The sequence below is a fragment of the Doryrhamphus excisus genome, linkage group LG1 (genome assembly GCF_037039965.1).
Source record: "Doryrhamphus excisus strain RoL-2023G ecotype Guam linkage group LG1, RoL_Dexc_Guam_v1.1, whole genome shotgun sequence".
In the NCBI taxonomy this organism is placed as follows: domain Eukaryota; kingdom Metazoa; phylum Chordata; class Actinopteri; order Syngnathiformes; family Syngnathidae; genus Doryrhamphus; species Doryrhamphus excisus.
The window spans coordinates 8343776-8371467 of record NC_136357.1 but is presented as its reverse complement, the minus strand read 5'-3'; the positions used below and the strand labels follow the sequence as shown (position 1 = coordinate 8371467).

Genomic DNA, 27692 nt, shown 5'->3' with positions numbered 1-27692 from the left:
AAAAAAAAGAAGCAACACAACGAAAAAAAAGCAGAGAATAGTTCACCTAGCATATCAAATATGCACAATAAATCCTGTACACAACACACACAAAAACTGTACAATGTGTGATATTTACTCTTATCACTTGTATGTTTGTCTGCAGAGTTTTGGCACACAGTTGCATCCATCAAACCCTGTACTTTTTGACATGAATATTCCAAATGCGTCATTTCATGTTTGAACACCACAAGGCATCAGTCAGTTCAATTTAATAGCCAGTACAAAAATGAAGCAAGTCCTTTTTTTTAGGGGGGGAAATAATAATAATAACCAGTTAGTTCATCGATGCTGACATCACCCTTGCATGTTTCAACCATCACAATCGTGTGTGGCTCATTTTTGCAATATTTTTGTGAAGGACTCTGACAACATGGTGTGATTTTTGTTTTTTTTATATATATATATGAAACACAACCCAGTGATTTATTTACAGATTAAAAAGAAAAAAACTCTCTTTGTCATTTTGTCATTCAAGTAGAAACAAATAAGCCACAGATTATTTGTGCTACTACTCATAAAACTACTGTACACCGTGGGTGTTTGGAAAAAGCAAAAAAAAAAGTTTAAGAGGTATGATCAGAAAAAATACACGCTTTTTATATGCCAGACAAAAAACTCAGTAATATGCACTCCCCTCCAATTGGAGGATGAAATACAGACTCATTCGTTCATTCATTTTCTATCGCTTATCCACACAAGGGTGGTGAGGGGGTGCTGGAGCCTATCCCAGCTGTCTTCGGGCGAGAGGCGGGGTACACCCTGGACTGGTCGCCAGCCAATCACAGGGCACATATAGACAAACAACCATTCACACTCACATTCATACCTATGGACAATTTGGAGTCACCAATTAACCTAGCATGTTTTTGGAATGTGGGAGGAAACCGGAGTACCCGGAGAAAACCCACCCACACACGGGGAGAACATGCAAACTCCTCACAGAGAGGCCCGAGGGTGGAATCAAACTCGGGTTTCCTAGCTGTGAGGCCTGTGTGCTAACCATACAGACTAATTTTCTGGAATTTTCCCCAAATTGTATTTTCTAACTTTCACTCACAATTAGAACGTTCCACGAGTAGAATTTGGGAAAACAGGTGGGAACGCCTGTCAACCCTGACATCAACAGCATTCACGCTGGAAAAAAATACAAATAAAATCAACAAATGACCTGAAGATGAAATTTAAAAAATACCCATCAAGAAAAGAAAACAAGGTGTTCAATGGCCTTCTGCGTTGAATTGTTCAAGTAGTTTCATTACAGTGAGAACATGGATGGATGGATGGATGGCTTTCTTAAAGGGGCAGGACACCTATAAAAAAAAAGCCTTGGGTGGGGAGATGGAGTCTACATTGTGAGGCAGGATGTTTTCAAGACATCAGAGGAGGCGGGTGGGCCTGTAGGGGTTTGTGTGTGTGTGTGTGTGTGTGTGTGTATCGAGGGGGTGTTCACTGACCAGCAGTAATAACACCAGTGAGAGGTTTGCCACAAACACTCACATGGAACCTGAGGTCATTTGTGCCGAGTATGGATTACGAAAGCATGCAAACCTGCTTCAGTTTTTTTTCATTTGATGCACAAATTTCAGACTTGCACAACTTAAGTCCCCCCCCACACCCTCCTCAGTGGTTTGTCTATTAAGTGTGGGTCTAAGTAAGGGCTGTTTTTGTCTCTCAAGGGACAAGGCCCCCAATTCATGGACATACACCTGCCAGAGTTGTTAACATGCACATGGCGAGGCGGGGACGACATGGCAGTGGCCATGGCAACAGTCTGGATGGATGTGAAGGGATCACGTGGATGGATGCATGAAGTATTTTTTTTTTTTGCCTGACTTATCGAGAAATGTGTAGAAACACCAGTGGACTTTCTCACGAGGTGGGGGGGGGGGGGGTTACAACCGGCTGATATGTTTGTTTTTGCTTGGAGAAGTTAGAAAGCAGCTGTTTTTTGTTGAATACTCCACATTTGCTGCACATGTCCCTTTCACACAGCCTGTCTGAAGTGTCCATGTTCTGTATGAAATGCAATGCAACAATATCCTACAAAATTACGTAACATTTTTTGAGGAAACATTTTCTTTGATGACTCTGCTTCATTGATCTCCTCCTCTGTTGTTTGCTAGTGAAGCACATTAGCTCTGAAAGCTAGCGTTTAGCCTCACGGTTGGTTTGCATCAGTCTACACTCCAAATATAAGACAACTTGTGTGTCTTATATCTGAATTTGATGCTGTGCCTGTTATACATCTCGGTATAAAAGAGGTTCTGTTACTGCCTCCAGTTTGGATCATTTGCATAAACAGGAAAAGAGGGTGTAGCCTCCTCTGCTCAAGTCATGATAAAATAAACCTCTCGTCTTTCTTTACTATCAGGACAAGATGTCTCCCGTCTGAAAGTTGCAGATATCTTCCACTGACACGCTCGCAGCCTTGACAGGACACGTATAGCAAGACGGGTGTCATGCTGGAGGAACTCCTGGATGTTTTCAGGTCAAACATCATCTCCAGGCCTCATTTTGTTAAATTCTTGACTTGGTAGTTTTGTTCCAGTGTGCTTCAGCGAGGGATCCCTTTTATGTTAATTTTTTGCATGAACGGCTGCTTTGAAATGAGAATAAAAACACTAATTGTTGCTCGGATGGATGATACATGATGTTTTACAGACAAAAACAAAGAGTGCAAAAGTGTGTTGAGTGTAAGGCTGATATACCGTATATACTTCTAGACGCATATGAAGGTGGACTGACTGTTTCTCTCCATTCGTTCAAGCTAACAAGGCCATCCCTGAGCAGGGCCAAAAATCCAACCACTGGTTGAACTTTGGAGTAAAGTGATGAGTATATTGTGCAGTCTGTTTGTGAAGTATTGTGGTATTAGAGAAACTGTCTTCAATCCTGAGGTGTGCGTGTGTGTTTGTTTGTTTAAGAGTGTGTATGCTTTGTCTTCACCCGTTTTTTTAAAAAAACAAAACAAAACAATAAAAAACAAAATGAAAGATTTTTGATAAGACTCATCAGGGCTGTGTTGTTTTCTTTGAAATGGTGTTTTGTTGTTGCAAAGACAGCCTACAGCCTTGACTAGAAGAGAAGTACAGACATATGGTAGAGAATGTAAATATTGCCATCTGGGAAAGGCATTACCTTCTTATAAGATTACACAAGTCATTGCACTACAATAAGCAGTTCTGTACAGTATGGTATACCACAGCAAGCACGGGGATAGCAAAGAAGGGGGTGGAGCATAAGGAGGGTTGCTGCTGACAGAAGTGTGCAACACAAGTGTCACTATGATTAAAAAAAAAACCCGCCGCATTGGAGGCTGAAAGTGCGATTTTTTTCATTTTTTTCAGTTTAAGGCGAATTGGCGGGACTGAGGGCGGGGCTGAGGGTGGGGCTGGAGGCATCCGAGCGGCTGTAGTCGCTGAGAGAGCTGGGACGAGCAGTGTGGCTGATACCGACTCCACCGCTGTGGGGCCTCTTGAGCATGCCGGGTTGGAAATCTGAGTGGCGGCGGGCGTGCTTCATCAGGTGATCGCTGCGCATGAAGCGCTTGTCGCAAAGCGGGCAGCCAAATTTCTTTTCTCCCGTGTGGGTGCGGTAGTGGCGGGCCAGCTCGTCCGAACGGGCAAACTTCTTACTGCAGTCGGGCCAGGTACAAGGGAACGGACGCTCTCCTGTAGGACACAGACAAAATATCGTATATCAGTGGCTGCTCTCAGATGCATGTTTTAGCATGCATAGCATGTTTTAAATTCCAAATTGTGCCTCAATTGCTGAGTTGCAATCCCGTGACCCCTGAGTTGTGATCAACTGACCAAACTCAGCATCTCTACACAATGAGTGCCAATAACGGTGCATACCATTGAAATTATTTCCCCCAATTGTGTGAGTGTGCATGATGTGTTGCATTAAGAACTTCACTTTGTCTTCTAACATGTCCTTGTGCATGAATATATTCCTGCATGTGTCCATCATTTCACTGTGCTATTATTTCATCGTAGTTTACTGTCATATTCTTTTGACCACATCACAAAGGCAGTAAGGCTAAACAGTAGATCCGACAATAGTTTAAGGCAGGGGTCTCTAACCAGTAGCTCACCAAAGAAATAGAAATAATATAGTTCCAGTTTCCGTAAAGCAGTATTCCTTATTCACAAATTGAATATTAAAACCTTCTAAATACAGTTCTTAACATTATTAGAGCCCTTTAGACATGAAATAACACCCCTATAGTCCCCTTTATACTCGTATTACCAATATATTAGACATAATATGAGTAAAGAAAGACTGCATGGTGGACGAGTGGTTAGCGCGCAGGCCTCACAGCTTGGAGACCCGAGTTCAATTCCACCCTCAGCTATCTCTGTGTGGAGTTTGCATGTTCTCCCCGTGCATGCGTGGGTTTTCTCCGGGTACTCCGGTTTCCTCCCACATTCCAAAAACATGCTAGGTTAATTGGCGACTCCAAATTGTCCATAGGTATGAATGTGAGTGTGAATGGTTGTTTGTCTATATGTGCCCTGTGATTGGCTGGCGACCAGTCTAGGGTGTACCCCACCTCTCGACCAAAGACAGCTGGGATAGGCTCCAGCACGCCCAAAATACCATTTGTGCTCATATGTGCTGCTACATAGTGTTCCTATGGAAGCTGAGTGGCAGGCGGACAGGAAGTTCAGAGTTGAGTTTTAGCTTGATGTGGGTTACAGCCATAAAAAGGCATGTTTTTCTTCAGGATTTTTTTTCAGGATTATTGTGTGTGTTGTGAGATAATTCAAACCTGCAATAAAATTCTGGTCCGTGTGTGTCTCACTAAGCATTACAATAACATTGAAATGAGCTATGAAAATAAGCCGCAATCCCTGCTATGGGACTATGAGACACATTTCTACAATTTCACCACAACTCTGTTTTAAATATTAAGTACAGGAAAGTCTCAGCTGACTTCATGCAGGTAAAACAATGCTGACAACAAGAGTTTATGCTTGTGGTTTATCTACCTTTGTCCAAATGAGTTAGCAATAACCTTATCTTCAGTATCTACAGTAGTACATGGCAGCCTGAAGATGCAAGGACAGACAACCCAAGTCGCAAAAACTAGAAGATCTCAAAACATGATGTGCACAATCAGCTTATTTTGCATTCCAGCACAAATACACACAATCCATCTGTTTCTCTGCAAGTTCCTATCTGATGTGTCTTCATGTTTCTTTCTGATTATGAAATGGTGTGTTCTCCTTATAGCAAACAGGTCAGCATTGTGACTTATAGCAGGGTTGTGGGTTAAAATCTCATGAGCACGACCACACACGGCCAACATATGTCTAATGATATGCTGATAGACTCTCAGACGACACCTTAGCTCATACAATTTTGGAATTCACACTGTCATGCATAACATCACGTGAGATTTCAGCATATCTCACAACAACTTATTGAAAAGAAGGGCAGACTTCAACAGGAAGTGTTAACAGAATCTACACAGGAAATTACATGCAGTAAACGACAGTACCGTATTTTCCAGACTATAAACGACTCCAGATTAATTAAAAAAAATGCACTGGACATTTATCTAGCAATCTATTTCACAAAATTCAAGACCCAAGAGCAGACATTTAACCTGGAAAGCCAAGTTATTCAACTATACAATAAAACACGGAACAAGGGGCTGAATAGGCGTCTGTTTACATAACACAATAACAGTTATTCAACTACACAATAGCATGAAGAACATGGCTGAATAAGTTAGCTTAACATACAGTATCAAGCCAGAGACTCAAGCAAGTTCACCAAGTTCCCGATCTCATTCCTCATCACTGAATGGCAGAAGCAGCATATAGTTGTCACATGATGCCTTCAACTGAGGTTCTTGATTTACAAACACGACGATTAATATATTTTTATTTTTAGTTTGACTGTTAAAAATGTTAACATTTTATAAAGATTTGCCTGTACGGTCGTAAAAGTTTTATGAATTGACAGTTTTTTGTTTTCTTTTAAAATCCGAATGGATTGTGTTGAATCTTTTGCAGTTCCACTTTATTTTAATGTGTTTAAAAGGTGAAACATCAAATGCATTTGTGGAAGATCTAAAATTGAAAAGGCTGCAAAAAAGTGACTTTAAAAAATTGCTGTTATCCTGTCAGCTCCAGATGGTCGCCCCGCCCGTTTTCCAGCACGTAACTATCTACAAGTCGGCGCATGGGAAAATGACACCCTCCTCCCCCTTCTTCATCGGGCAATAAAAGTGGGCTTTGACACAAATCTACTGAAAGCCAGATGGTACCATATATCTTGTGGTTTCCTTCCATTCTAATGTGGAAACATTGTGTATGGAGCCTGAATGCAGCCTGGCCAACACTATTAGACAATAGTAGTCATGTGTTGCCTCTTTTACCTGATTTGAGCCAGCTAAGTTGCAAAGAAGTGTGTACAAGATAAAATGACAAATGAGAGCATGCAAGTAGGCATGCCAAAATGCTTTCTTTCTTCTGCGGTTTCCCTTAAGGCCACAATGGAAACAGTCGCTGCTCAGCATCAAACACTGCTCACATGCTACCTGATTCCAGTCCGGTCTTACAGAATAACAAGAAGTTGGTGCACGAGTAGGTTCACATGCCCCCCTGCAGCCTCCCACCCACCCCCACCCCTATAATACTGCATCGTTACAAAACATGCAGACAGACAGAGCAAGTCTAGACAGCCCGGTCTGTGTTCCATGCCTCTGACGCCTCACCTCAGCTCTAGAGGAACCCACTCGATCCTTTCCCACTTCTCAGATGGCTAATTCACGTCTATATTTCCACTCAAATATTTGCAGCCATTGCAATATATAGGAGCATCTCTTCTGTGTGTGTAATTGAAAGCAATAAATAATCACGGGTTGTTTGAGTCTGAGTAAGAGCGAGTGTCGCTTTTACGGCACTACTTGCATTGATGAAGCTCATGATGGTCTGATTTCATACCTTATTAGCAAGAAGAACAGCCGGCGCCGCCACCTGGCACTACACAAAATGACTTAGTGGCTAAAAAGTGGAGCTAAGCTCGGCAGGCTGCTTAAGGCTCAATAACCAGTGTAACAGATCCAATAGTATTAATATTTAAGCAGACACCAGAGAGCTAAGCTGAGATGTCGCCCAGTCCTACACAGCCATGATGCAGCAATGGTGGAAGCATCAGGTATCCAACGCAACCTGCTGTGACGCTTCAAATTATTTAAAGCTCCGTCACTTGTGAGGATTGATGCACTTTTATCACCTCACGCCAAGTAGTAAAATAACTTTAATGTGAGCCACGAAAGAAAATGAATCATTGTTCAGACTGAATTTGGGATGGCAGGAACATTAGGGAGATGAAGGGAACATTGACTTTGCTCTTTAGTGGTAATAAAGGAAGTTATAAACTCTACCGGTCTACTGGTCACAACAAGCTATATTCACTTAAGCCTTGTCCTGACAAGACAACATGACTACTACTACTTTTATACAAATACACCACATGATTGCACGTTATTAAACCCCATAATTTGGCCCCTGCAAACCAGATTGACAGCTCAAAGCATTTTGAAAAACACCCACTTTATGTAACTTTAGGGTGTTTAACCAAATCGCCACAAAAGGTGGTACACACCTTTAGGCGACTGACAAGCACATGTCTGTAAAAGTTGCTTGGAAAAACATGGCCGCTATGAAGCAAAACATTACAGGAGCACAGGAAAGACTTAGTAACTAACTTCCCCTAAGTCGCTGACAATTTGTCTCATGATTATGTGAAAATATATGCAAAATAATCAATTTTTTTTACACGTTTTGCCTTTTTGTTCTGCATGCTTGGTTTACTGAGTTTTCCACTGAGTTCTACTGACGTCAATGCGAAACAGATTTCTTTATACGGGCTGCAGATTGCCTGTACTAATCCAGAAGTCCTTGGAAGCGCTTGGGAGTGTGATCAATCAGAGTGGAGTAGGCGTACCCAGCGGAGAGCCGGTGGTGTGGTAAATGAAACAGTTTGGGTTAGAAGTAGGACGTCCGTGCAAACACTACAGAAAGCGGTGCAGAATCTGGAAGATCTATAAAGTTTTCTGTGCAGGTTATTGTGTGTAACTGTTCTATAGGAGTCCGCAACTCAATACAAAGCGCAGAAAATGAACATGATAGGTCACAACAACATAGTTGGCACTTTTTTATGGACACTTTTCTTCTGATTCACAAGAATCCTTTATTAATGTTTTTGAAAATGACACAGCTTTCAATGTGAATATACACAAATCTCTCTCCTTTCAAGCTCCATTGTGTATTTTTTTAAACAAAAGAACAGGTGGTGTTTTGGGGTTTACTTTTGTATTCTTGCAGAGAGATTTTTTTTTAATCTAGCGATGAATTTTATATTATTTCAATTAAAATGTGGCACAGAAGAAGCTAGTTTCTCTTAGTAGAAGAGGCCTCATACTGATTTGTTGTCCCATCCCTGGCTGTTTGCCACATCCAGGGTGTGGTTGGTTTTTCTCAGAATGTGTCAGCTCTAACGGGCGGGGTGGTGAGGGGGGGTCAGCACAGAGGAAAGATTTGCCAAACGAACACAGTGACCCAGTTACCCGTAAAAAGAGTTACATCATGCACACCGACTGTACCTCTACCAAGGGGGGACACTTGTGCTCCAAGTGATGCGATTATGTCACAGGTGCTCCAGTTATATAAGTGTTCCCTTTGAGGCCAATAGGTCAGTAAATAAACAGCTTATCTCTGACCCTCCTCCACAGCATTTACATTTAAGACATCGGGCCTTCCTTGGTTTGCAGCACAAAGAGTTAACTGTGAGCCTTGAAAGCAAACGTGCAAGATCCAATCACAAGAACTCTGCGACAACACGGCAACCCAGTCTAGTCCAACAAAGCGTTCCAGCATATCAAATAGTAGCTGATAACATTCCTAGAGTGTCCTCAGGCATAGACCACACTATGCACAGCTGAAAGCAACCACGTGAGGCCAACATGGGAGAGCAAACATCTTATGGGGTGAGAGAAAGGTTCCCTTGAATGCATGACATCAACTCGGAGTACAACACAAAGTATCTCTTAGTGGATCTGAGATTCAAAGGAAGGTTCAGACTAAACCTACGTGGACTTTAACACGCAAACAGCTGAAGGATGGGACACCACACTGGTTAGTCCAAAGACCATTAGCATTTCAGTCCCATCACAGCGCTTTAATGGTCAGCCAGCAAGGCAACCAGAAATAACAGACTGCCTCTAGTGGAGGGGCTGGCTTGGCACCTTCCACAGCAGACTATGACCAACCAGCTACTGTACTCTGCCAGCAGGCAACAACCATCTATTAAAGCATCTATTAAAATGACTGACTCAGACCGCAAAACCCCTCAAGATGCTAACCTTTGAGGGTAAATAAAAACAAATAAATTACTAGCGGTATCACGAGATGTTGCAAGATTAAAACGTGACGATAGACAAAAGCTGTCTCATGAGAACAGGGCAGCATCAGAATGTGAACTATGGACTTGCTACTGTGAATGATGATAATACACATAATATAGTAGCAGTGCGCGAGACAGGATTGGAAATGCACATATAGTGCTTTACGCACACTGTAAACCTTGCAATCCATCCTACCTTGGAGTTGAACAGCTCCAAATTGTTCAGAGGTATGAATGGTTGTTTGTCTATATGTGCCCTGTGATTGGCTGGCGAACAGTCCAGGGTGTAGCCCACCTCTCGCCCAAAAGACAGCTGGGATAGGCTCCAGCATACCAGAGATCCGAGTGAAAATAAGCGGGATAGAAAATGCATGGATAGAGGTCTGTCCAGCCCTATGTCATGTTATTGTATATTTCTTAAAAGTAATGTTAAAGTATAATTTTATCTCGGTGTCATGAACTCAATATTGTGTATTGTGACTCCCTTATAAATGACTCAAGGTCTTTGTTAATAAAGTGCAGGCTGTATGCAAGATGAAAGGACTGGTGGAACACGGAACAACAATGCTTGATTTGCAGCTCTCTAAAATATCACTGTATTTTGTTACATACCAATGGCTTGTGACTGCAGTGCTATGCTCCAAAGGTACTGCTTTTGGGACCGTGGTCCCTGACTTTAGTGTCTTTTACACTGCTGTAAACGACAGCAATTTTTACTGTTTCAGATGTAGTACCAGAGCCATAAGAGAAGCGGGTGGGCGCCTGTGAAAAACAAAATCTCATCACACATCTACAGCCAGGTAAAAAATGTTGGATACCCCTTTGGGAAGATAAATGACGTCTGTGGCACCCCTATGGATTGTAAACAAAATACTTTAGAAGACATGCTAATATATATGTATATATAAATTCTTCATGATGTCATAAATGGTTGGTTTAGGTGGCAGCATACTAGCAGCAGTATCCTTTCTTGCCTGTGAAGACCTTTTTGTGCTAAGCAATGATGACTTGGTTAACAGAGGAAAAACAAAGATTTGAAGCATGACGCCCCCTCTTTTAAAGTTTCTGATCTGTTATTCTTACTAAGACATTGTCACCTATATTAACCAGAGCATCCCTAATATGACGTCAGTTGGTCATTTTGTGGCTGGGCTGAAATGCAGCACAAATGTTGTTTTGGGCTCAATTGCCAAGCGTCTTATTGCTTGTCATAACATTGTGGAGTGTATGCAAAATGGATGGATGGATGTTTTAATTCTAAATATCAAAGGACATCTGGACAGCTGTGTCACATAAATTGTGTTTTGACTGTAATGGGTTCCAAGAGATCTTTTATAGGTCAGAAAAGTGGGGGAAAAAAATAGGTCCCCTTTTGGAGAAGGTAACTAGTCAGTTATTTTAATAATGTTACAACTCACACTTAGACAGTCATAAAATGTTTTCTATGTTCTAACTACAAAAATATTTCTTTTATATTGAATCCTACTTCGTGTAAATTTACCGCTTGCGGTCGGGTCTAGGACCAATTCATGCTATAAACAAGGGGGGTGACTGGACTGCTTATGCAAATAGTGCTCACTGCTTATGTCATAGTGTTTGTGAGATTGACGACACCACCAGGAGAAGATAAAGGCAAGGTCATATCAGCACCTACCATACCCTGGCCAACTGAACTGTACTGCTTGGTGGAAATGTAGCTAGAACTGCATCCCTGTGGTACCTTGTGGCTCAATTCCACACCCCTTATTCTTTTCCATCCATCCATTTTCTATGCCGCTTATCCTCACTTGGATGGTGGGGGTATGCTGGAGCCTATCCCAGTTGACTTTGGGCAAGAGCCGGTGTATACCCTGGACTGGTCGCCAGCCAATCACAACCTAATTCTGTTCTTGTGCCCATATTTGTGACAGTAACAGTATCAAACAGGAGAGTCAAAGAGTCAAAAGGTCAGGTCCTTGTGACGGCTTAACCTCAAGGACTCCAAAACATGAGAATCTATTATCTTTTGTCTTTTATTGAGAGGGACCATTGAATAGTCTGCCAGCCCTTGTGGGCCTTATAGCTGTCAGGTTGTGAACAATAGCGGCAGTCTGGCTCCCAGCAGGAGGAGCGCTCCTGTAATGCATTTCAATCAGACAGTCTGTGCGTACTAACCGTAAGTCTCTTCCCCACGAGCCGTACTGCACGGGGATATTGACATTCAGTGTAAAGCGATGCGACCGTCCGATTCCTGCATACACTTAGCCGTTATGCATTACTTCATGCCTTTAACTCATAAGGGAGCGTCAGGGATGCCTCGCCTGCATTGACCAGCTCATCAAATTTGCCTCAATTAGGTAGAGTGGCCACTCTCTTTCAGCCTTGAGTGCATACTGAAACAACCTGCAGTCTGTTTCTCTTTTAAACCCTGGTTAACTAAGGACATGCAAACAGCTACAACCATTATTACGTGTTTACAGTGTGTCCGCAGAGGCAGGTGCAGGGATGCCCCATTAACCGTTAACGCCAGGCCCGCAGCATAAAGCCGGCTCGTTCCGCTGCAGTGAGCCTGACATTAGAGCTTGTATGAGACAGACACCCTTGGAGTCCACAGAAACCCTGAAAGACCTCGCCGTTGCTCGATAAGACGAGATACAGATGGAGATAGTGCTCACTATAAACGTTCCTTCATGATGGAATTCATAGTGGAAGAAAAGTTTGATAGAGTTTACACGCTCCCACTGTTAGGGGTTCTTTACATATCAATATCACCAACAACTGGCATATTTAGCATATATTCATGCATTTATATGTCCATTTTCTCTAATAATTATCCTGCATCAGAAAAATCCACTATTTATAGTCTTATAACAGAAAGAGCAAAATGATAATTATAATGCCTTTCTTCAACCGCAGCTAGAATTTTCCTCACCTTGTGCTGAAGGCCACGCCCCAATGTGTCATACAAACACACACACCCTTGCCATGGTCTGACTTAGAACCACAACATTAAGGGGACACACCTTACATTCCATAGAGAACATACACAGCCATGTAAAAGACTAAATACCCTCTTTGACATTCTTCTGTAACTGTGAATACAACAGAATGGACACAGTCAGAACCTGGAACCCACAGATGGGACCCCGTGATTGCCTAACAGGGGTGCCCTCTGGGTCAGAGGTCTCATCCCTTCAAACGCTAATCAGATTAGCATCTGAATAAATAACCTACATGAGTGGAGGGGCATTGACAGTGAATATATGCCACAACTAACCCCACCCCCACCCTAGCTCTTTTGCATGCATCCGTATTTTCGCCACCACAAGGAATCATGCCCCAGCACCTATTTTCCTTTGCAGCCTGAAGGCTGGAGGAAGGGGCCGCTGGGTGGGAAGAACAGAGTGTCTTTTATAGGAATAATTGAGTGCTACAGTACCTACAGAATACATGAGCCAATTGAAAGCAGCACGGCCATGCAAGTGAATGACAGTGGCCTTTCTGTGTTAGGAGCAGTCATCATGCGTGCTTGGCCGCTTAATCACAGCTAAATCGGGTTTATGTTCCAACATTAGCCAAGAACTATCCTGTTAGCTCCAAAATGCACATCCTGGTTAGAATATGGATGTCACATGTAACACATGCCTTACTGTACAACACATGATTAGAAGAGGCACAATTGCGGCTCCACTTTGGTGTTATTTACATCCTGGGCATCAAGTGGATTAACTAACACCTTGTTTCCACTGGACACATACTATCCATCTGCACGGCATTCATGAGCCAACATTTTATTCAATTTCAGTGTATTTGAGTTGGCACCATCGGCAACTATTGGCTTTGGACTCATTTAATGCAGTTGAAAAGGCCCCCCACAGAGTAGAGAATCAGAACTTAATACTGATGATTAAGAATTTAATGTTATATATTCTTTTCGAGACCAGGGTTCAATTCCACCCTGGCCATTTCTGTGTGGAGTTTGCATGTTCTCCCCGTGCATGCGTGGGTTTTCCCCGGGTACTCAGGTTTCCTCCCACATTCCAAAAATATTGCTAGGTTAATTGCCGAATCCAAATTGTCCATAGGTATGAATGTGAGTGTGAATGGTTGTTTGTCTATATGTGCCCTGTGATTGGCTGGCGACCAGTCCAGGGTGTACCCCGACTCTCGCCTAAAGACAGCTGGGATAGGCTCCAGCACTCCCCGCGACCCTCGTGTGGAAAATGAATGAATGAATGAATATTATTTTCGTATGAATCATGTTTAGTTCCACATTCAGTGTTGCAAACCCAACAAACCAGCCGAGTTGACAAAGAATAGGAGAGTGTAACTGTGACGTGATGTGGAGCTGAAGACACTCTTGTCCAATGACTCTTTGTCATTGACTTGCTCAATTTCAGGTCATTTTAACACGTGCCATTGTTATATGTGGCACTTCTCTTCTATCATGTCACATTATTTTGCAGACGTTACTGGTACAGACTGTACTGTGGTGATTTACTCCTTGCTGCGGGTATCTCTCAGGGTCAATGAGGTCATTCCAGTTTTCTAATGACCACCATTGAAAATGACGGTCATCCACTCATTGTCATATGCAGAACCTAAGGTATGACAAATTGGCAATAGGATATTTTGGGGGGTAAGTGTGTAAAAAAAAGAGGTCTATAACGGAAGGTCAACAGGTTTAAACCCCCCAACCAGCACTGGTTCACTGTGACATTTCAATTCATAGGTCAGATTTTAATAAATGCAAGAGAGTCTTTATTTTTAGCCACATAGTTGGCATTGCTTAAAGCCTCTCGTTTGCAGGAAAAGGGAAACTACTAAACTTCTTCTGCCGCCTGCCACCAACAACAACATTTGGGAAAAATATCGGTCAGCTGGGAGGGCTGCTGGAAATCCTGCCATGTGGCAGGTACATACACTGACCTCTTGTGCCCTAGTAAAGATCTGACTTATGACGAGGGCAGACTGGGGCAAGTGCAGGAAAACCCCATCTCCACCCTGCTACCTCATCCCGGCCACATAGGAACACTGTGCACTCTGTGTTGCAGCACAGGCCAAATGTTAAAACCGCTGGAAGAGAAGCAGTACATTTAATCTCTTACTGCTCCTTTTCCTGTGTGGAAATTGTTAGAATTGTAAAAAAAAAAAAAAAAGAAGAAAAGGTTCCACTAATCACAGTTTCACACGTGTACAGAAATAGACAGAAAGCATGAATATATGCTTTTAAATGGCAGTGATTCTCTGCTGCCAGGTGGCGCCACTTATTTTTTTTTTAGGGCGGACCCAAAAAAAGGCTTTACAAGCACTGCACTGTATAAGAGGAACCCCCAGCAGAACACAAAAGAGGCCCAGATAGACAAAACCTCAAACCAGCTGTAAAATATGCCATTAGGCACTTTGTCTTTGAGGTATATTGACCCTATTCCTCTGCAGTTATGCCAACCACTTTTGAGGAGGTCTTACACACTGACAAGATGGCCTTTTGTGAAGCCCACTTAGTAGCTGGGGCGCAGAAGGCTTGGCCTGTTGTTTTATGAATAAGAACTGACTTGTAATGAGCTTGTCAGGGGTCACGTCTTGTTTGTAGTACAGCGGACTGCATGACATAATCAGAGCATGGTAACAAGGCATTTGTGGAGTCCAGCGTGTACTTGCCAACCACAAGACGCCAATGTTCTGCTCTTAAAAGAGCCACACAGCTCAATATAGCATCATAGGTTCTCTGACTGTATTTCTTACCATCATAATGCCAACAGATTACTTTACAAGACTGATTCATATACTACAGGATGTGATGCACACAAGCCCCGCCTTCCACACCAGGGGATCAGACAAATGTTATCTGGTAACCTTGGACCCCCTCAAGTCCTGTACATTTGTTGCCTTCATACCATGATTTCATGGTAATAAAAGGTTTAAATATCCAATGCAAGGCAAGGTAATTCATAGTGCTTTACAGAAAAGACGGGTAAAATCACTTCAGGGCTCGACAATAACGATGTACCGATGGCCCGGGGCAAGTTAAAACAAAATTCGGGCAAGTAAATCTAATCAGTGATATTCCCGTCGGGCAAGTGTACTTTGGCATGCCATACTGCCAAGAGTTTTTTTTAAAGCGGTTCTTGTTGGGTGTTGGTAAAACACGGACTGCGTAATTCCGGTGGTAATTTGCAAAGCAATCCTTGCAATGGACCAATCAGAATCGTTTATTTAGACAGCGGTCCGTAATCCACAGTCCGCGTTGTACCCACACCCATTGTTCGCGATCAACCAATCAGCGATCGTTTGACTACGAAAACATCAATCATGGCGTCGCTGCCAACATCGTCTAATTCTGAAGGAAACAGCAAAAAGTGATGAACCAGTGCCTCCTAAACAAGTATTTTATTAGCGGCAGCAAATCAAATGATGGCACAGGTGAGTGAATCACATTGCTGTGACAATTTGAAGTGGTCACAATGAAACACCACCCATTAGATCCAATACCAAGTGCTGATTTTGCACAAGCTACAAAATCTAGCGGTTCCATTTCTCTGTGGATTTTTCTCACCTTTGCTTCACAAATTATTGTTTGACCATTGAACATTTTTTTCTGGATTAAAAACACTTTACTAGTACACAAATGTGTCTATTCAATAATGTTTCATTGTGGTGCACAACTTATAAATATCACTGCTTACTACGACTACGATGTGTAAGGTATTGTTTATTTTATTATTTTATTTATTTGAGATTCTCATGTGATGCCACAAAAAATTACATGATATTATGGCAGTCTTTTCATTTTACATGGGGCAAGTTCGGGCAAGTAGTTCTCACCTTAAGGATTCCCTATGGGCAAGTTATTTTGGTTTTTAATGTAGAGCCCTGCACTTCATAAAATTCATCCATCCATTTTCTGTACCGCTTATCCTCACTAGGGTCACGGGCATGCTGGAGCCTATCCCAGCTGTCTTTGGGCGAGAGGCAGGGTACACCCTGGACTGGTCGTCAGCCAAACACAGGGCACATATAGACAAACAACCATTCACACTCACATTCACACTAATCATCCCATAAAAACAGAATCAATCTAAAATCATGAGACAAAATTCCATAAATAATTCCATATCATTGCCATATGCACAGTTGAATAGAAATGTTGATTGAGGTTGAGGATTGTAGCAGCCAGATTTTGCCAGCTTAAAACTGAAACGCAGTATCACCATGTTTAGTCCTGACTCAGGGCACATGCAGGAGACCACTACCTGAGCTTCTCAGAGCCCGAGATGGTTTACGTGGCTCTAACATATCAGAGATGTACTTTTGAGCAAGACCATGAAATTTGCTGTTTTAAAGTCTATTCTCGGAGCGAGAGGAAGCCAGTGCAGAGACCTGAGTACTGGTTGAATATGGTCAAATTTTCTGGTTCTAGTCAGGACTTGAGCAGCAGCATTCTGGATGTTCTGTACTTCTAGTGAGACCAGTGATAAGGCCATTAGTCTTCTAGCCAGCTGGAGACAAAAGCATGGATTCATCTCTCTAAATCTGGTGTGGACAGTCTTCCTGTGATTTTGGCAAATGTTTTTAAGTGATTGATTTAAAGTTCAGATCTGAGTCCATTATGACCCTTAGATTTCTAACCTGATGATGAGCTTTTAGAGAAAGAGTCTCAAGGTGACTGATGGCACCTTCTCTTTGTTTCTGTGGGCTGAAGACAATTATTTAGTTTTGTCTGAGTTTAGATGGAGAATGTTTTTGCATCCATACAGTGATGTGTTTGATGCAGTGATGGGGGTTGGGGGATTTATAGGCACTGTAAACTTAATTTTCTTAACTAAAGGGGTATATTTTTGCTGGAAATGACACAAGAAAGTTCTAAAAGACCGAACTAAGCCACTTTAATTTCATAATTTGGAGCCTATCTGTATAACTGGTGCCACTACAGCATTAATATACCCCAAGAGGATGAAACAATATACTTTATACAGTATTACAGGATCAATATGTAAGAGTAAGCTTTTCAAAAATCAACTATGCCGCACACAAAGAAGGATGACACTATAGAATAGACCTCCTCCAAAGCCAAACAATCCTAAAAGGCACCACACTGTATACATCCATTGATACCCAGCACCTGCTTATGCTTGAATCCTGTCATGGCAATGTCGAGCGGGGCATCTGTATTTGTATTTACACATAATTATAATAGGGCATAATCTTCCTTGGCTCATGACCTACCCTTTAATAAACTTTGGTGGCAGTCAGTTAAGTGGCGTTTGTTGTCATCCAGCAAACTAAGAAACCGCATCTAAGTAGTTGGGAAAAGGCCATTGCAACAACTGTTAATACTGACAATACTGAACAAGTGCTCCTTTTAACAAATAAGATGCTTTAAAGTGTGTAAACCCTAAGTATTTCCAGAGAACAATGTTAGTTTTTCAGCACGAGACATACAGTATAGATCAGGTTTCATCTCCTGTCATCATGCCAACTCACACAAACAAAGACCGCAAAAGATGTAATGACGCTTTGCACAAGTAGGAACGTCTGGTACTTGGCTCTCTTTGTTAGAGGCTATAAAAGTGTCCCCCCTCCCTGCAATTAGAGGCTGGATCTGACTCCACGGTCATCCATGCGCTCTTTGCTCGACTAGTCCGGCCTGTGGGGGTGAGGGGGAGTGAGTGAGTGAGAGAGCGAATGCTCAGCCAGAGTCTGGTTGTGTGAAAAGCACTGCAAGGTTGGCTGAGGCTGCTAGGCTGAACTCAGATGACCCACATTCTGGGACCATCCAATCCAATGAGCGGAAAGGCTCGTTATTGTCACAGATTATGAGACACACGCCAATTGCAGAGCTAGTTGTGGGAGTGGATCCAAACACAACGTGTGGATTAGGGAATTAATAGGAGAGCTGGTGTCACATATCAGTGATATTGTGAAGGTATGTTAGTCCTATAAACGACTATTATTTATGTTTGCCTTTTTTATTGTTGCATACATCCTATGTCATGAGCTGTCATGTGAAATGCAATTTGGCATTCATGATCACAAAGCAAGGCGGGGTTAGAAGACTGTGAAAATGAGCTGTTTCCTTTCAATACAATTCCCTTTGTGAGCCAGGATCATAAGTCAGCTTTACATCAAGTGTGTGCTGCAGAGGGTTACGTGTCCTTTTTTTCCAGGAGTGTGTGCAAAGAAAGGGAAGGGCTTGGAGGAGCTGGGAGGGAAGGAGAGCCTCCTCAGTCTGGGCTCAGCTAGTAGAGTCTGTTGCTGGCCAGATCAGCTGGCAGCCTGTCTAGCGGGGGTGTGGCACATCACAACAAAGAGCTTTTGGGTAGACACATCTCTTATCAACCCCCACAATTCGAGTCCGTTTCCATCTTTGCCCCCCTTCTAACCACCTGCCCTGCTTATCCAGCGGAATGCAAAGCAAACATTTGGGGCTACTTCTGCAGCAAGGTCATACTCGATCCGTATTGTACTTGCAAAACTTTTTTGTACTCTGTTATAATCGTAACATGAACTCGTTTTCACCATCTAGTCGCATCGCAAGTTTGCCTTTATACTGAATACGCACAACAACAAGACAAAAAACAAGGACCGGAAGTCTGCATTGTGTGTGCAGTGGCGCTGCAGCTTGGGCTTTGCAGGGGAGGGCTGCAAGTGGAGAGCTGAGCTGTGAGAGTGGGAGTGGCACTATTTTCAGCTCCCACCGTCCGCGCAAATTAAAAAGGAAAGTTCACACAACTTGAAGGGAACAATTAAAGCAATCGAGTACGTTTGTTGGCCGCGCACGCAATTCCAAAACACAATTATGAACAATGTTACAGCGGCGATACCAGGCTTAAATGCAAGAACTGTTTAACACATGTGCTACTGACCTGTGTGCGTCCTGAGGTGCGCCTTGAGGTGCGACGATTTGCCATAAACTTTTTCACAACCAGAATAGTGGCATTTGTGCTTTTTCTGGGGGGACTCTGGCTCGCTGCGACCTCTCGATCTTTTGCCCCTTTGTTTGAGCGATGGATCCGAGATGGTGGTAGGTGTGGCACAGTTCCCATCCTCCGCCAGGCTCGCCGTGTTCTCCTCCTTGCTTTTTGACTGCTCGCCATGCACATCGTTGGGAGTCTGCTGGTTAAAATCCGCCAGGATCCTGGCCACCACGTACAAAGACGAGTTGTCCTTCACCACAGGTTCTTTCATGTCCTCTGGGTTCCTGGAGGAAGGTGAGGGGTTCTCCGACTTCATCTCGCTGTTGTGGACAACCGCACGGCTGGACATTGAGACAAGGCACTCCGCTGCAAAGTGATCCATGATGTCTTTCAAAGAGCCCCCCCACTATGGCATCCAAAAAGAAAACAATGGCGTGGGTGTGCGGGAAGAAAATAACTTGCTCCGTGGTTCCCTTTGTGTGCCTGATAGAAGGAGGTGGTTCTCATCAGAGAGACTTTGCGGTCTTCTTACCCGGCTTTCCAAGTTTCATCAGGAATAACATCCTGCGTGAGAGACGACACTGTCAAAAACGCGCATACGTCGCCATAGAAATAGAGATTAAAAAAACTCAAAAGTCTTCGTTTACTGCGCCAACTCTTTAAAGTTGAAAGTATGAATTCCCATGGCTGCTTCAGACTCTCTCCAGCATAGTGAGTGCGTCTCGGACCGCCAGTCCCTGCAGCCTGTATCCATGCTGGGGGCGTGTCCTGTTTCCATGCTGGGGGCGTGTCCTGCACCGGCACTGCTCTGCTGTATCGTCACCGCGCAGCGCGCTCATTGGGTGCAGCTTAGCCCCCCAATGGCTCCTACAGACACACACACATAAGCACAACTTAAAAGTGTCACCACAGGTTGCCACTGGTGCCTTTGGTGTCACACTATTGGAGAAAAGGCATGCCCATTTATTGCGCAGGTCTTTTTGCTGGTCGCAAAAGAGATAAGAGTCAGAGTGAGTGAGTCAGTGAGAAGAGTATTCTTGCAAAAATGTGATGCAGAGAACTGTTATTTTAAACTATATGCCTGTAGACGGTGTCTGTAGCACATCACAACATATCATAGCAATCCCCAGAAATTATACAACATAAGAAATCTAAGTAAGATTTGCTACAAGTGCTGATTCAGCAAAATGGCACATTGCAATTGTGAAAAGCTAGACATATGACAGCAAATTTTACACAATTCCAAACATGAAATATTATAAATGGGTTTGCTAGCTTCATGTTTAAGATTAATCTCCGTACTTGCAGGAGGTGGTAGTCAAAAGAAGATGAACAGGAAGTCAAAAGACAAAATGTACTACAACAACATCACACTACTTCTTGATTTAGCTAAAGTTTGGTGAAGTTGAGCAGCCTTTGGATCAATTCAACAGGTTCCAATAGCAACTGGACCAAATAATCTTTCATATAACACGATGACTGGTATAATCATAACTTACAATAACTTACAATGTGTAGTTTTACCTACAAAAGTAAAAATTCCACCATATTGTATTCAGGAGTTCATGTTGGTATAAACCAAGGTGAGATATTGTGTTCATTATGCACCTTGTTTTCTTCCACCTTGCAGTGGACCTTTCTGTGTGACACTCTGGGGTCTCTGCCAGTTGACATGCAGCCTGCCAGCCTGCACAGGCAAAATCTTCTTCAGAAGATCCTCAGGGAGGAGACAAGTGGCACACTGTGGGGGAGGAGGCAGTCAACATACAGAGCAGTGTGAGATCTTGTCATTATTGCATCACACATCTTGCAGGTCGTCTACGTATGCAAAAGGTAATCGGACTGCAGAGTTTCAACCTTAAAGGACCACACCAGCTGCAAAGACAGGAAATAAAATCACTCATGCTAATGCAAGGTCTCACATAAATGACCCCCATGTGCAACATGCACTCACAGCCATCCACTTATCAAATATGTTTTCATTTCAGCATGTCTGGACTAGGGACCTTAAAAAAGTACACAATGTTCTTTCGGTGTTCATTTGAAGGAAATATAAAGACTTGTGAGGTAGGAGCAAATAAAGTGAGTATCAGACCTGCCCCTCTGCTGCAGCTGATGTTCTCCTGTGAGAATGAATGCACACTTTCAGCACGGTGCACAAAAGCAGAGTACTAGAATGTTCCCAGTGTTCAGCCGGAGCAAGGCGACGTGCCATTCAGAAGGCCATCTGGCTGTATTATTTTACATATTCTTTGGCCACAAAAAAACATGGTGCTCTCGTGTTTCATGTGCAAGAAGGGTATATTTCCTCTTTCTCAGGGCGTTATGTGAGCTGTGTCGAAATTGCTTGAGTGTTAATCAACTCCCGAACGCAGCACCACCAAAAGACTTGAGTAAGGAAATCCACTGCAGTTATACAACCGCAGAGAAGAAGTTTGGTTTTTTTTTTGATGATTTCAAATCCTGAAGTTTTTGTGATGGCTCCAGGGACCTTTTGTACTCTCTGACATCCAAGTACTGTCTGGCAGTGACACCCAGGTCTTAGGGAGATTGGCCTCCTGACACTGGAATGGTAGAGATCTTCTTGAAGCGCAGGACAGCCTGACAACTATCCAATGTCAATGCAATTTGTTGTTTTGTTTTTTTGGAGTAGGTGGTCAGACACTTTCTGTAAAACAACAGCAGCGACAGAATCATACAATCACACTTTACTAGCCTATAGTACAAGAGTGCTGGCTTGCTCAGTATTACGGCTGCAGTCAGTGGACAATGACAAATAAAATCCTTTCCCGCTTACATACCACGCAAACACAACTTTTACAGCCGGGGTCACCAAACAAATATATTGTAACTTCTGAAAAGTCAGGTCAATAGACACAACAGAAGGTAGTTATTTCCACTCAAACGCCGACCCACACACAAAAAAAACCCTGAACAAACACTGTCAACATGCCAAAGATGTTGGCAGAATCTTCAACAGATTTGACATTAAAGGTATAGACCACCAATTACCTTCTACATGTCTTCTTTTGCTTACAGAAATACAATATCTCACAAAAGTGAGTACACCCCTCACGTTTTGGCACCCATTGTAATATATCTTCTTAAGGGACAATACAAGAATAGAAACTAAGAATGATCAGTGTAAGCTTTGTCACTCTGAGCTCCACAGCTCCAGCAGTGCCTTTGACAAAGTGTGTCCGACAATGAGTGCTAATGTCTCCGTTCTCCTGACCACCAGAGCACCAGCGGTGCCTACGTTGCCACTCTTTTCAAGTAACTCCCCAAAGGTCTCATTCATTTATTATCAACTCCTATACAGACAAAATTAGAAAGTGGGGTTTGGCAGTAGCCCAATAGTAGTCCGGAGCGCTTGGGAGTGTGACCAATAACACTGTGGGCGTGCCATGGGTGGAATAAATTAATACAGACCGTTTTGGAAATTCAAGGAAATACAGCTGGATTAGGTGCAGATTCTGGAAGATCTAGAAAGCTTTATGTGTGTGTGTGTGTTATCGTTTGTAGCTGCTTGATAAGAGTCCACAACTCAATAAAAGGGCCCAAAATGCATCGCCTTTAACAAAGTCCATCAATGGAAGAAGTGCAAGACAACCTTGTGGATGAGACATATTGTTTTTAGAGTTGCCTGGTTTTTAAAAAGTTAATACTTTGTATTTTGTAAGAATCTGGCTGTGATGGTAGGATATGAATTAGGGTTAGGATAAGACAGAGTTAGACCGAAGTATCTCATTTAGAGAAATACACTGTTTTTTTTGTGTGTGTGTGTTTAAGTGGACCCAACCGTGAACTGAGGACAACATGGCGTTGAGAGTACTTGCCTCTACCTGGACATTTCTAGCCTAGGTATACTACTTCACAATCACTATGAACAGAAAATGACCCAATAGTACAGTTACATGTAAGCCACAGCGGCTTGACTCTTATTTCCTTTGCTTTCTATCTGAAGCTAGCTATAGTTTTAAAAGATTATTCTGCATGTAACTCTATTTGCAGAAATACAACACAACTAAAGGAAACAAGTTATTTCAGTGATAAGGACGTTACAGACTCAATGAAACTACAATCTTGTAACTTATCTATCCCATCGTCTCTCTTTTGTTGTTCAGCAAAGCTTACTCATCGTGAGTGACACCCCAACAATGGGCCCCATGACTAATGATGACAAAGCAAGTTGCTATTTCACCTGTGAAGAAGAAAAGAGGATTAGTCAGATGTTTGTGTTGCACCGGCATTAAACAAGAGACGTGTTCCTGTCGTTCGCCCACCTTTGGAGCACAAATAACTCCATTCATATGAAGTTTCACTGACCACAGGTGGCATATTGATTATGAGGAACAAACTCCGGATCAAGCGTCGTTGACGACAGCAGTCATCTGAGTGTCTTCAATGAGTCACTCACGCGGAGCTGAGACAAGTTGAAACTACATGTTACTGACACAAAGTCTGGTCTGGCTGCCTTCTAGCAAGATCTACTGGTTACAAAAAAAAATGATTGAGCACTTATCAGCAAACTCTGCTCACGTAACATGACCTACAAACAAAGATGATTGACTGGGACAACATTGAACGTCTGGCTACAAGAACAGACAAGGTTCAGTGAACATGTTTTGAGTTTTGAGACATAAATTACTGATTACTGATTTATTATAAATCTTTTCTTTTTTCTTTCTTTTTAACAATTGTCTCAGTAGGTCTCAGTATTGATGAATTCATTGAAGGATTACAATTAAAAAAGCACCAGGAGTGGTAACCCAGTCTTTGTCCAAAAACACCTACCACTCTAAAGCTGTCTAATTAGCATATATACAGGATACAGTATTATATGATGCTGGACTTGTTGCTCTTTTGTGGTGTTGTCAGGCAACTAGTGGAGAATCATGACAGATCCTTGCTACCTTTCTAAAGTCAAACAAAGTCTGTAACTTATTGAAATGTGCTTAATGTGACACTTTGTATAAAGTAGAAGTCAAGTCATAATGTGTTTTGGTGTCATAAGCATTTGGAGTTGTTTCTCTACATGCGTGTACTAATTTTGTGCAATAATGCAATAATAAGGCTACATGTAGATGAGTGTTGATTTTACATAGGTCTAATGTATGCGTCTATTGTGGCTCTATATTGACAAATAGTTGAGCTACAGATTTCGGATTGGCCAAATACACTTGACAGCTAACACTAGCCATGCTGACATGAGGTACTGTGTAGCGGAATAGGCGTATATGTTGCACTGGTAAGATGTAACAGCATTGTCATTCCACCTACACACTCTACAGTGGAATAGCTCAGATGAGGGTTCCAAACTCTACTGGTAGAAGTGTTGGACAACTGGCAAGTACGGGTCATTGGTGATGTTGTGGCTCATATGGTAAACTTTCCGGCAGAAACCATGCCGTTAATGTGACCTTCGGTGTGACGTCTTCTGTCTTTTGGTAGGAGTCCGCTGGGACAGGCCTCAGCTTCCTCCTGACGGGATCAGGGATGGAAAATGGATGGCTGGTATGAGGACAGAAACGACCTATCAAAAGTTGTGCGTGGCATAGCTAAATGAAGGTCAGTTGGCATACTGGTGGGAGGTGATGTTCTCAGATGCGAGTTCAATGTGGTCATCCTCCCTCGGCCTGCGCCTCCAGGCTGTCCATGTTGAGCCACACAACAGAGGCAGCCTTTTTCACCCCTATGTTAATCCAGCCTGCCTCCCCCCGCCTTGATACCGCCTCTCTGGCGCGCCACCACAAAGAACAAAGTGGTAGCCTGCACTCATTGAGAGAATGTTGCATAAATAGATAGAAAACAACTAGATGAGCCATCTCTCTGTAACTATGTACACATGAAGTTATGTTCATGAACCATATAGATCAAATCCACGTCATTCCCTTGACCTGAGGCTGACTGAGCCAAGACTATGTTCAGCCATCATTGTTCCCTCTCATCACAGCATGTTGGCTTTGTCCAGTCCAGACAATACAGCCTAAAAGAGCAAAGTGAAGCGGACACAGTTTTGTTTTTGCACTCATTTACTGGTCAGTGGTGACCCTATTCAGGATGCATTGATCACTGCACTGGCTGGGGAGGGATGAGCCCTCACAGGCACTGGCGAGGGGGCCGCTATTCACTAGATCGCCACGACCGCAGGCGCTGCATTAACTCGTTGTGCTGATGCTATAAGGGTCGGGGCATCATTTCTAAGACCATTCAACAAAGATGCCATTACATTTGGTTGGTGGAAGCACAGTGCTTGATGCTGACCACTTGAGAAATATGCCAAAAAATAATGGCCAGCCATTGCCTATATGGAACAAATTTATAGAAGTACAATATCAGGGACACACTTACTATCTGTTTATAGTGTTTAATTAAACCAATAACATCACAAACCTGTTGCTAATTTGAGTTCTGTCTATTGCGTGTGTTGCTAGCTTTTGTTGGAGCAATGCTATTGTTTTGGTTTTGTTACTCTTCTTTGTTGGATGCTTGTCTTTTATATCTTGTAGTTTCAACGTTTATATCCTAACTTCAATGTTTTATTTCAGTATGTGTATGTATTTGTATTTCAGTACATGTAAAAGCAAATGAAGTGGTCTTACGTCACGTATGTTGACACAGACTAGGAAGGAGGGTGCTTCTAATGTCATCGGGTTCACGTGTGGGCATGGCTTCCCAAAGCCCGCCACTAGAAGCAGGAAGTAATCACAGGGAAGCGCGCCATCCTACAGTGGGGGTTGATTTTGAAGCAGCAGCGTCTCCCTTTAAAAAAACGTAAGCATACGACACGACGTAGTGTGGAGAGGGGCAACGTACGCTGTTTTGTCCTCGAATGACCCCACAATGCTCAGTCGAGAACATCCCGTTCATGAGTTATTAATAGCTCGCCTTGCGTCACCCAACTGCCGCGCTGCTCCACACGCAACGGAGTCTCGATCCGTGCCAGCCACGAATCCTCCTCCCAAAACAACAAAAAAAACATGCTTATAAAACAGGGCAGTCGTGCTCCAACGTCTGTCTGGGTGTCTTACAGCTCATGTGAACACGACCTGTAAGTGTTATTAAACAAGTCACTAGCACTAACGAATTATAAGCGCTAATTTGTGTCTGCAGTGCACCAAGATTATATAGGTGAACTAATGTAGAGACCAAATAGCACAACCCACTCCCTCACCCCCTCATAAAACCCAGAACCTAGCTGTGTAGCTCTGGAGGGAGAGGGGAGGGAGTCTGCAGGCTCATTCTAAGCTCTGACATGGCAATGCTGTATGTAGGTCGGTTGCTGTAACTCAGCTGGAAAAGAAAACATAGCACTGCAATGAATCTGGCGTAAATATTTACAAACAATGTTGCTTGCTGCTGTGCGGGCTGCCTGCTACACCCACCACACCCATTCAGGCATAAGAAGAAGAAGAAGAAGAAGGGTGGCGCCTGTGTTGCATTTCTCATTTAATTCCTTTTATATACTGTGACTCCATGCGCAGCTTCACCACACCTGGAGAACTCTTGGCATCGGCCCCTGTTGGATGACGCACTGGGGATGCTGCTGGAATGCCAAATAAAACATCCAGTGGGCGCATTGACACATCAAATTGATGTATGAAGTGGTTGGAGGGCAAAACACTACATGAAATGACATAGAATTGGCTTTGTAATTTTATCACATGGTCTTCATCAGCAAACTCTTGGCCAAATTAGACTTACTCAATGTGCCACGGGGGAGGGAGTGTCTCTGCTTAATTCTAATCAGCATTTTTTCTATTTTAAACAGCAACATTTGTGAAGTGTCATTAAGGTAAAATGCTCATGGCAGTTTTTGTATCAACAGTCTTCCAGACAAACCCTACCCTGTGTGTGTATGTGAAGCAACACTTTGACATCATGTAATTTGCACAGCTTCGGTACATAAGCAGAGCCAGACTAATGGGCTTTAGCTTTTGGATGGAATTCATGTGTACAGTATGTAGCTCAAGAGAGGATCTCATAGATTGTGGCTTGTTTGGATTGAAACTTCATGATCCTTACTAGCAATGTAACATGTACATAGTGTATTAACATTTTCTGAATGGAGGTTATGACAGAGTTAGCGGAAAATACTTTATGATGTCCTCAGATCCTGAGCAGGTTTTGACCATATGTGGATTGAAATCAGTTTGGAATGGGAGGGTATGCGGATAGTTTGCATGGGGGGTCAGTCTCCTGAATGGTGTACCAAAAAGCGCGGAAATGTCGACTTATCTTGCATGTATCAGTGGATGGACCCCCACCCCTTCCCCCTTGAAACTTTGTGCAACACTGTTTGTTAAAATAGTTAGCACTGCAGTAACA

General features: G+C 42.9%; 1 protein-coding gene and 1 long non-coding RNA gene across 2 annotated transcripts; both read right to left on the bottom strand.

Annotated features, from left to right (window-relative positions):
• On the bottom strand, window positions 1-22825 carry klf13 (Kruppel like factor 13). Its single transcript, XM_058075591.2, has 3 exons — window positions 20970-22825; window positions 19311-20228; window positions 1-3713 (listed from the first exon to the last, which is right to left on the bottom strand). Exons 2-3 carry the CDS (start codon window positions 19741-19743, stop codon window positions 3391-3393), a joined length of 756 nt encoding a protein of 251 aa, XP_057931574.1. The 5' UTR covers window positions 19744-20228; window positions 20970-22825; the 3' UTR covers window positions 1-3390.
• Window positions 22826-23379: 554 nt separating this feature from the next.
• LOC144898244 (uncharacterized) lies at window positions 23380-26778 on the bottom strand. Its single transcript, XR_013627141.1, has 3 exons — window positions 25967-26778; window positions 23648-23787; window positions 23380-23565 (listed from the first exon to the last, which is right to left on the bottom strand). It is a non-coding gene; the product is annotated as an uncharacterized LOC144898244 (long non-coding RNA).
• Window positions 26779-27692: the final 914 nt, after the last annotated feature.